This window comes from Triturus cristatus, chromosome 3_2 (genome assembly GCF_964204655.1).
Source record: "Triturus cristatus chromosome 3_2, aTriCri1.1, whole genome shotgun sequence".
In the NCBI taxonomy this organism is placed as follows: domain Eukaryota; kingdom Metazoa; phylum Chordata; class Amphibia; order Caudata; family Salamandridae; genus Triturus; species Triturus cristatus.
Genome location: NC_140584.1, coordinates 1,132,671,249 through 1,132,682,288, shown reverse-complemented (window position 1 = coordinate 1,132,682,288; position 11,040 = coordinate 1,132,671,249). Strand labels below are relative to the sequence as shown.

Below are 11,040 nucleotides of genomic sequence, written 5' to 3'. Positions count from 1 at the left end.
CAAAATCACTTCATCAGGCCAAGGCAAGCGAGAGATCTGAGAGGAAAGTGCAATGCACATCTACAGGGCAAATAAAAACAGAAACATCTTCATAGTTAAGAAATGAAAAATTACACAAGCCAAAAAAGTCAGTCTGCCCAGCCTTATTATGTCCCAGAAACGATGGTACATTCACGGCAAAGACGGTGAGAAGTGCTGGACGGGCCCTTCTGGCACCGCTGTGCTGGGAGCAAGCACGAGTCACACACGGGCCTGGGGTCAAGGCAACACGGAGGACCAACATATGAATGGATGGGTTAAAATAAAAAAAATATATAATATGTTTTTTAAAAAACAGATAAAAGTTATATTACTCCCAAGAGAGTAGGTATTCATGCCAATATGACTGAAAACAGAAAAACATTGATGAATTTGAATCAATGAGGGTTTTGGATGTCATCTTTAACGTTATTTTATTAGCACAGAACCAGTTCGAATATCTTATCAAAACAAAAATCACAGTGATTTTAGAATGGTTGACGGTAATGTGATTATATCGGAAGGAGGAGTGGTTTGTAATGTTCTATTATATATATTTTTATAAAACTATAGATTGATAAGATAGATTATTTTTTTTAATTTGTATTTTGTACCCTGGTCCACCAACCCATCTGTGTACTTTCATTGTAAACTTTTAAATGTGATGGTGTGTTATGGTCAGGCTCCACCCACAGCCCCGAGGAGACACCCCTGTCCTGCTACAAGCCTTGCACCCACGGTTTCAATAAGCTCTCGGACAGGAGGCCCTTGCTAGCCGATGTCTACGCTGGAAGCCTGCCGAATACACTCTACAAAGCAGCAACGCGTGAACTGTGGTGGCGAAAGCCAGGTTATCTGAGGACCCCAGTCATATTCTATTAAATACACATAAAACCTGCGGATGGAGGAGAAACGGTGGGAGCGTGACTAACAAATGCGACACGTGGTCTTGTCGATTTGGCTGAATGCAGGCCAAATGCAAGTGCGCTTACACCACATTTTCGTAATGCTGGTTCAGCTGGCCCAGAAGGCAGAATTTCATTCACTGACAAGCGGGAATCAACGCGCTTCAACCAGCATTGATCCTCTCCCCAATGTTTTCCCCTCTCCTCCTGCCCAGAGGATGAATCCCTCCCAGTTTCCTGAAAGTTGGATTGGTTTCCATTCCTTGGCATCAGAGTTCATTGGAATGTATGGAGTTTAGCAAAGTCATCAGCTGGAGACTGATTATAGATTTTGAATTCATTGTAGCTTTGCGTGTTAGCAAAAGTGCAGCTCAGGCCAGCTTCAAAGTGCTAACGGGAAACGGGGGCATGGTTACCATAGTTACAGGGTTTAAGACAGTCTGCCCAACTAACTGTTGATGGTGGACCACCTGAGTTCCTACAGTGGGCTTTGCAATAACGGCCTGCTGGCTGAGGTTTGAGGTTCCATTCACTTGCTGATGAGAAAGGGCATGGGTGATGTGGCTCATCACTGGCTGACTTACAGCCACTGACTGTGGGTAGATGGTGGGCAGTTGCTGGCCCATATGAGTCACGTGATTGATGGTTGCTGGGTGCACAGTGATGTGGCCAATGGGTTGGCCGGAAGAGCCGAGCTGCACAGGACTGGATGTGGATGGCGCAATGTGCGCTATGTGCTTGGCCTGGTGTCCGGGGAGGACATGGTTCAGAGTCTGAATCACTGAGGCATGCGTCGTGGCCGTGTGGGCGATCACCGTGGACTGCACCGTCGATGCCGCCACAATATGAGTCTGTGCTGGCGGGATGGGCTGAGGCTGGACAAGTGCCTGGGCTGTCATGTGCGGCGGCAGGTGAGGCGGGGTGCGCTTCTGATGGATAGACAAGTGTGGAGGCAGTATGTTGGGAAGGATGGAGGCAGCGCTGAGAGTAACTGCTTTCAGAAGCTCAGAGTTGTGGTTATGTGCGACCTTTGGTAACGAGTTAATAAGCCGGTCATCTTCCATGTCCTCATCGATGTTATCTTCACCCTCTGAAAAAAAGAGAAAATGACAGGTAATGAAACACGGGTCTCGGAATGATCTCTCAGCTAATCCCTGCTGAACCATAATCCACGTGCATGCCGTCAATATCAGAACTCTTACTTCCTATTTTACTTATCAGTAATTTAGTTAAAACACATTTCATAATATAAAATCCACACACTACATACTTATCAAGCTTCATTCATTCATTTAAGCCTGATTCATTCATAATATCAGACTTAGTTAAAGGTTAGCTGCATATAACATTTGTTAGCCAAGTAGATATAAATTGTACAGCGGCATTTTCGAAACCATTTCTTAGCAATGCTTAAAAACCTTGTGAGACTAATAGTTGAATTAATCAATGCCAGTAATACATCTCACAAAGAAAGAGAAGGACAAAGGCAGGGAGAAGATCCACCCACCCCTCAATTTTACTTGAACATTTCAAAATACAAATCCTCAGAAATATTTTAAAACTTTACAAGACTCGTAGTTGAAAGAATAACCCATGGCAGGAAGCAATCTCACAAGGAAAGATATACACACAATGGCAGGAAAAGTGTAACCACCTTTCAACTGAACTAAACCCTTGGTAAGTACAATTTTAACCAAATAAAAGGAAGCAATCATGAATCCGATTGTCAAAATCTAGATCTTCAACTGGGGGGGTGGGGGGGGGGGGACAGGAGGTCGAGCTACCTCAAAGTTATGTAACCAAGTTCGAATAAAAGCAAAAAGGTTCCAATTCAAATTTTAAATCAGAATTTCGATGCTTACCACGGAAAGCTATGGCTCACGCATCAGGCCCTTCTCTAAGAGACATGCAGCTTAAGTACGCAGGTACCACTACCAACATAAGAACATTTTGAAGTAGACGAAAAAAACAACGTTCCTAAAGCAATTTAGTACAAAGAAGGAAATTTCACGAAGTAGAACAGTCCTGAGATTGTAAAAACGAGATTATGGGAAAGGAGTTACAAATTGGTTGCCTAAACTTTAAAAAAGCAATAATAAAGGCAAGAACCCATGCTACCATAAAGGCACACTACAATGAGGTGCAGGTATGGTAAAGTCGACCAGTTTACCCTGGTCAATAGTTTTACCTTCTGACTACGTCTCCCTATTGCAGGTCAACACTCTCCAGTGGGGCAGGGTAGGCTGCCGCAGTTTCAAGGCCAGGTATTTTAAATGTAGTCGACACCGTCAGTTTAGGCACAAAACGTTCAAGTAGGGCTACTGGCAATCTGAAACTACTTAAATCGTTTGTAAGACCACTTGAACATCTTTTCAAGCGGACTCTCCAGCCGCTCGCCCTTAGAATTTGCTCTGTCGCCTGAAATCCTCCTTGCAAGGTAAACATGGTGGCCCGATATAGATCAGACAAGTCATATCGTAACTAGGATTCTCTCAAAGCTTGCGTTTTTGCATCACCAGTAGAAAAAACGAAAATGTTGACATACTAGTAAGAGTATCTTTTCATCTCAAAGGCCTTTCTGGAATCACATGCTGTTCATTACTATGCAAACTGGTTGAGTCTGGACACACTTTATTTCTTTTTTTGGGGTGGGGGAGGGGCATCTTCGACCACTCGGTGGCTGTGATGTTAGATAGACCCCACAAAGTCAGTGTGCATGGTCGCCCTTTTCGTATGGCTTTTTCGCTTTTTGGGGACCTCTTATGTATTTGAACTTATTTACACTCTCTGGTATAGAACTTTTTTACCCCTTATTTATTTACAGCTCTTTTTTTGGGAGGAGCACATGTGAAAACAGAAAAGTCTTCAAACTGCAAAACTACTCCTATAGGTAAGTTAAACTTTTCATTTAACAGTGTGAATCTATTCTGGGCTCAAATGTTGTGAAATTATTTTAAACTGGCGTTACCCAAACTAGGGAGGTTGAGCCGAAGTGAACGTGACTTTGCAAATGGGTGTCCAAGAACTTTGTCCCGCTTGTGATTTTGTACTAGCCTGTATGTCCACGTGGTAGGGTCTTGTGAACGTGTGGAGTGATAGCCAGGTGGCTGCCCTGCAAATGTCATTTATGGATACATTCGCTTTGAAGCCTAGTTCAGTGTTCGCTTGATTTTCTATCCAATGGCACCCATACCTCTTTGCAACATCTTTGAATTGTTTGCACTGTCCATCTTGCACTGGTGCCCTTTGTGACTGGTAATCTCTTGCTAACAGGTGTGAATGCCACAAGAACATTCCTACATTGTTTGATTTCCTGTAAGTAATACATCACAGCCCTTCTGTCATCAAGTGTGTGGAAGGTTCTTGCAGCCTACGTTTTTGGCTGCTGGAAGAAAGCAACTAGTTGTATTGTCTAGTTAACATGGAAAAGCTAAATGACTTTGGGTAGGAACTGTGGGTACGTCCTCATGACCACCCGTCCTTGTGTATTTGTAAGTGTGGTATCGGTACCGTGAGGGCTTGTAATTAACTGACTCCTTGCAGCGATGTAATGGCAATGAGAAAAGCGGTCTTCATTGTCAGAAATCGGATTCCTGCCTTGTGCATTGGTTTGAGGGTTGTCTTCATAAGCTAAGTACCAGGTTGAGAGCCCATATTGCCCCCGTCTAGGAATATTTTGATAACTGGTGTGGTAAACTAAAGAGCGCCTAAAGAACATTCCTATAGCTACTAAACATACTTTGATTAATTTGTCTGTTAGCCTCTTGTCTGGTGTTCAGTATCTAACAATGGTAGTGACCCTTATCCAATCGTTTGCAGTTTTATCTTCCTTACACCTACGGATAAATCTATTCCACTTGACTGTATAACATATTCGTGTCATCACGCTTCTAGCCTCTAAGAAATTCCATGCATCTCTGGGGGGGAAGACCTAGGTGTCCTAATTTTAGGTACTCCTAAGCCATGCTGCTAGACTGAGGCTGGCTGGTTCATCTGGCATACTTGTCTCCCCTGCATAGTAAGCAGATTCTGTTTGCAGGTATCTGTATTACACCTCCAGTCTTTTCTCTAGCAGCTTCCCTTCCATAGGCGGCTGTTTGGCTCCTCCCTTAGTTTTTGGGGATTGGAACCCAAATCATCCGAATACAAGTAAAAAATGCTTGTTTATGCTTACCTACTTTTCTTTAGCTGATTGTGCATCCTTCTTACCAAACGAAAGAGGAGGGATTCGGGCAACCCTGTGTGAATAGGAATCTTTCTCGTACAGCGGCTGAGGGAGCACCGTGAGCATATGGAGAAGTTTCAGTTTTTTTTAACCAAAACATTCAGGGTAAAGGCTGCTCATGCAGTGCTCCCTATTTACCCAGAGTATCCCTGAGCGACTTCGGCATTTGGCCAGCCGCTAAAGGGAGCATTCTAATTTGCTGGCCAGTTCCCAACATTTTAAAACCGGCAAAGTAGACAATTGTCCAGGGCCCCCCCCACAAAGAGTCCCATTGTAAGAGGATCTTTCTGTCTCTTGTCTCATTGCGATATCACAGCCTCTCTAACTTTAGCTATCTCAACCTCTGGTTCAGTCTTGATAACTACCCAGTGTTTTCAAAAGTATTTTTTTGGGCTCCGGGAAAGATATAGTTTAACTGTTATACTGTGACTTCCAATATTATGTGGCATTGTGTGGGCTAGAATTGGCAAATGCTTAATAAAATTCAAAAGTGTTGTGAACAGAGAGCCTCAAAATTTGTCTTACTCAAGGCCCCAAAAATCCTTTAAAAGACACTGCCTCAACATTCCACTCAGATTGGGAATATGGCATAGTAGTAAAAAAAAAAAAAGTTAATTACCTTAGGTAACTATCCTTCTGGTGGGTACTCTATCTGCATATTCCACAATTTTGAATTTCCAAATGCCAGAGATTTTTGAGGAGGTGGTGGAGGCATCAGCGGTGCTTGCATTGGAGCTGTGCCTGGGAGCGGCACAAAGGTCGGCATCGAAAGACATTGGAGCGGGTAACTCCATTTAGAAACCTGCTATAGGACTGAGGTCAGACAGCTTTGGGAGGAACCCTTATTGGCCTCAGGGGAATACTCAGCGCCGTAGGTGAGGCACTGAATGGAGTCACATGTGATCAAATGGGACCAACAGGCACATTAGAGGCAACTGACTCCCACCGAAACCTGTCCAGCATAGCCTGATGGAAGGAGTCTGAATTCGTAACCAGCGCAGAGAAATCAGGGTATGTCTGCATTGCAATTGGCATGGTGGTGTCTGGTTCGACATCTGAGGGAACGTCACTAACTATCTCTAGAGAAGAAGGCACGGGTGGTGAAGCATAAAGAGGAGAGCTGGGCTTCACGTTCCTTATAGCTTTCGGGTTCATTCAAAAGCTAAGGTCACACAATGAAGAGTTGTGTCTGAAACTGAGACACCACAGAATCACCATGGGGGGTCATTGATGGACATCCATCCAACTCACCTGCAGCAGGGTTTAAGCACAGACTTCTTATGGAGGGACATGTCCCTAGGACTGCACCTAAAAATGAGTTGGACAGCAAAAATCTCTTCTGCTCAGGGTTGAGGGGAGAAGCTTCAGAGTGGCGTGAGAAAATACAAAAAGAACAGAATGAACATATAGGCACCTGTGTGGGTGTTATATGGATTTGACGGGATTACTACAACTTCACATACTGTGTAAAGATTGAACCAGCACTCCGTACAGCACTGGAGTACTATGTCAAACGTCTGTGGACCCAGACTGTTGCCGGAGATATTCAAAAGGGGAGGAATATGCAGGTAGAAGTTGCCACAGAAAAATATTATTCAAAAAACAGCAGTTGATGGACAGAATGCAGAACAATGTCATACATTCACCCCAGTAAAGAGATCTGGGCCTAAATCCATCGTTTTTTTGCTCACCATGCCACCCCAGTTTAGACCTGGCCATATGCAAATCAGTCTTGACCCTGTGCCTCATGGGAACAGTCTAGCCCGAATTGCCAAGCCAGGTCCTCCCTGGACCGGAAACAAGCATCCTAGGACCGGTTTCGGGGTTTGACCCCTCTTCAGCCAGGATAGCTTGATTCCAGTGGCATGGAGAGCACGGGACTCACGTTTACAGAAAAATATTATGGCAGCAGCATTTATTTTGCATGTTTCTACCATTCATGTGGCCTTCCACATCCTTAAGAATCTGGGTGCTCTTCCCTTTGCATTAGGCTCTTCTGTGAACATTCACACTGTTCTTAATTCTGGAATCCAGCCATAACCTAGAACATTTCTGAGACAAAAAGCTTGGTTGGAAAGTCTGCTTCTAAACACTATGAGAGAAATTTGCCAAAGACCTGGGATTCAATTAGGGCACAGCGCTGCTGCGAGGACATCTGTATAACCCGTTGACAACATCTTCTCACCTACTGGGGATGGACGGGCACTGCTTCGGGTATGTACTCGTGTTTAGAAATAATGTGGTGTCTTCCCGGCTACCCAGACAAAAGATGTGCCAACCGCAGTAAAATAAGGTCCTAGTTGTTGGGTTGATCTTTCCCAGTATTTACATAAAATAAATAGCATTTATATAGTGCTTACTACCCTTAAGGAGGCGTTTTAGTAACTTAAATATCACTATTTTTTTTGTGCAGCACTATGGGTAAAGGTAGTTTGCACTGACAGAAGGCAACATTGTGTTATTTTTGTATATATTTACAAACTGGCCTGCATCACACACAAAACCCTTCACTCTCCGGCCCCTAACTACCTGAACAACAAACTGATAAGAGCAGGTCAATCCAGATCGCTGAGAAGCTCCAACTCACTCCTTCTTATGCCTCCGAAACTGAAAAAGAAAACCACACAATACTGATCGTTCTCTGGCAACGCTCCCAGGATGTGGAATGCTCTCCCTAGAGTCCTCAGATGCAACCCCTCCTTCTCCTGTTTCAAAAGGGACCTGAAAATCCATCTCCTTAACAAATACTTTCCTGACCAACGTCAACTAACCTAGACTTCATTAGCCGAGTTTACACCTCTCTCTTGACATTCAAGGATAGTTGGTGACCGGACTGCGTTAACCACCTTATCTTCCATGCTGTATTTTATTATATCCCTGGTTTTGCTTCCTTACTGCCTACCTACTATGTAATGCAATTTCCGTCTGTTTCTCTTTACAGTATGTATGCAAAGTGCTCTGATACCTACGGGTCAAGCTAGCGCTATATAAAACTTTTAAAATAAATAAATATGTGTAGCATACAAATGTGTGAACCTTGTGCCTAAATCAGAAGGGTTTCCCTGTATACTCGAAATGTGCGACAATGTACTCACGACAGACATGTTAAATACATATGTGAGGGCTTAAGATCTGATGTCACTTCTTAGGATGCCACTTCCAGTGATGTCACGCGCCGTGAAGGCTGTCACGCTCCGTGATTTCACTTACATACTGTTTACCTAGGTTAGTCCCTCCACTTCTTTTTTAGGTCTCGTGGGCATGGCAGGGCAGAGCCCTGCTCCGCCTCTGTGAGAGATCTTGTAAATACAAGATTTGTAAAAGGGACTCTAAGCCCCGCCCCTCATTTCCATTGGGTAGCGTCAGCGTTTATGGTAAATGCTGGCTTCCCAATGGAAAGGAGTGTTTTTGGGTGCAACCATGTCCCTTTTTCGGACAGCCCCTCCGGACACCATGGCCTGGTTTGCGGCTGTCGTGAAGGCTTTTCTTATCTGCTTGTTTATGCCGTGGCACACAGGCATTCCGAGGGCGCCTGTTCCCAGCACTTCCCCCTCGCCCCTCCTCTCCTATTTGGCGCGTGTTCGCTCGTGGAACTGTAGAGTTTTCGGCCCCTGACACTCCTCTTGCCGCACCCTGGCTTTTCACGTCGAAATCACAGAGCACACAGCTCACTGAAGTGTCTCGACTGGCTGTTGGCGCTGTGCGCGTCAGAGATGAGCCACTGTATGCCGCCAGTCCATATCCTAACTAAATCAACGGGGTCGGAGTTCGGATGACACAAACAGGAAGTAGCAGAGGAAGCCGTATTCTGTAACCTTTTATTTTAAACGACTCGGGCTATTTTGGGGAATTCAAGTAACAATCTCCAGAAGTGCGGCAGCAGCACCTCTAACAATTCAAAGCGCTTTTCTAGAGGGTGCCACCTGGGGAGCTGAGGGGACTCTAGCTGAGTGGACACTGGAGGGTGGAGGGGTGGGAGCTGAGTGGAGGGCTTTCAAGAGGAATGGAGGAAGGGGCCATGGCAGGAAAGGACGGGCAAGCATCACAGCAAGCAAAGGTTGTGATGCCTCAGTTTTTTTTTTTTTTGCAAAGGCATGATTTGCGGAGCGAAATCTCAGGAAAACTCACTTTGGTGGGTGAATTTTCTAAGGTTCTGGGAGAGTTCACCAAGACATCTGCTTAACAGGCCGTCAGGCAGGCAGAGGGGGCTGGCTCCGAATTCCTGTTTTGTTTCTTTACATCGTGTATTAGAATCCGCTGTTTGATCCTGGGCAACTTCTCGCCTGTCCTTGAGGCATCTTTATCATGTGAGCGCGTGTGCTCCCAGACTCGGATTTAGAATGGCACCATTCGGTGCCTTAGAAGATAAAACAATGGTGTGAAAACACGGGTGTCTATGGAGTGTGAAACACATCAAAGGAAAACAAGGAGGGGTCTGTTGTGTACTGTAGTGCCAGTACCATTGCCCCTGCAGCTCTCTCCTTCTCCTTTCTTGCAAGGCGCTATATGTGACAGCGCCTCTCCTTTCTTCCAAGGCGATGTATGTTGCAGCATCTCTCTCGTTCCTCCGCTCTCCTTCCCTCCGCCTCTCTCCTCCTCTCACCTTCCTTATAAAGCGCTGTATGTGGCTACATCTCCCTCTCTCTACCAGTCTTTCTCTCCTCGTCCTTCCACTTTACTCCCTCCACCTTTCTGCCTCTTCTTAATTTCGAGGCGCTCTCTGTGCCAGCACCTCTCTTCCTCTCTCCTGCCTTCCACCCCTCTCTCTTTCCTGTGCTCGCCTTCCTTCTGAGGCGCTGTATGTGTCAGCAGGTCCCTTTCTTGCACCCCCCGCGCCTTGCACGTTTTCTCTTTGCACAAATCGTGTTCCACAGTGCAACTGTTGACACTGTGTGCACTTTTGCCGTAGAGGCCTTTTACGACCTCCTGATGGACGATAATCAAATCCCACTCCCGACCGCCATCAATAAGATCCTTTTCCAAATAACTAATTAGTTTATCACACGGCAAACAGTGCACTACATGAGGCCTAATGTTGTCAGCTACTTTATTGTGTGTGAGCTGAGAGCTCTGTGGGCTGTTAGGGCTGTGAGAGCTGTTTGAGCTGTAAAAGCTGTGTGAGCTGTTTGAGCTGTAAAAGCTGTGTGAGCTATGTGAGCTGTGTATGCTGTGAGAGTTGTGTGAGCTGTGTAAGAAATTTGAGCTACAAGAGCTGTGTAAGCTGTGAGAGCTGTTTGGGCTGTGAGAGCTGTGTGGACGGTGAGAGCTGTGTGGACGGTGAGAGCTGTGTGGACGGTGAGAGCTGTGTGGACGGTGAGAGCTGTGTGGACGGTGAGAGCTGTGTGGACGGTGAGAGCTGTGTGGACGGTGAGAGCTGTGTGGGCTGTGAGAGCTGTTTGAGCTGTGAGAGCTGTGAGAGCTGTGAGAGCTGTGAGGGCTGTGAGGGCTGTGAGGGCTGTGTGGGCTGTGTGGGCTGTGTGGGCTGTGAGAGCTGTGTGGGCTGTGTGAGCTGTGAGAGCTGTGTATGCTGTGAGAGTTGTGTATGCTGTGAGAGTTGTGTGAGCTGTGTAAGAAATTTGAGCTGCGAGTGCTCAGCTGTGTAAGCTGTGAGCACTGTGCGAGGAATGAGAATGAATAGTTTCTTACCTGTCGGTGTAGTTTTGCAGCTTGAAGATCTTTCTGGATTCACTATGCTGTGCATTATTCCGCGATCTGGTGGTTGGGTCCGGATTCGTAGTCTTGCTTTAGTTTTTTTTGTAACCCAGGTGGGCGTCGACGTCCCACCATTTGGTGTACCTCTCGTGACGTCGGCGTGCTTTCTGCGGAAGTCCCACCTTTGGGGCACCATCTTCGGGTTCTTTTATCCCTTCCTCTCTCTTCTTTTTTTTTTTT

At 45.7% G+C, this 11,040-nt stretch overlaps 1 protein-coding gene across 3 annotated transcripts in view; it reads right to left on the bottom strand.

Annotated features, from left to right (window-relative positions):
- Nucleotides 1-435: 435 nt before the first annotated feature.
- Nucleotides 436-11,040, bottom strand: part of MNT (MAX network transcriptional repressor) — a 212,317-nt gene continuing 201,712 nt past the window's right edge. For all 3 annotated transcript variants that reach the window (XM_085649942.1, XM_085649943.1, XM_085649944.1), the window contains one exon: nt 436-2,013. In XM_085649942.1, coding sequence (XP_085506068.1) covers nt 1,295-2,013 — 719 coding nt within the window. In that variant the 3' untranslated portion in view covers nt 436-1,294. The remainder of the gene's footprint in view (nt 2,014-11,040) is intronic.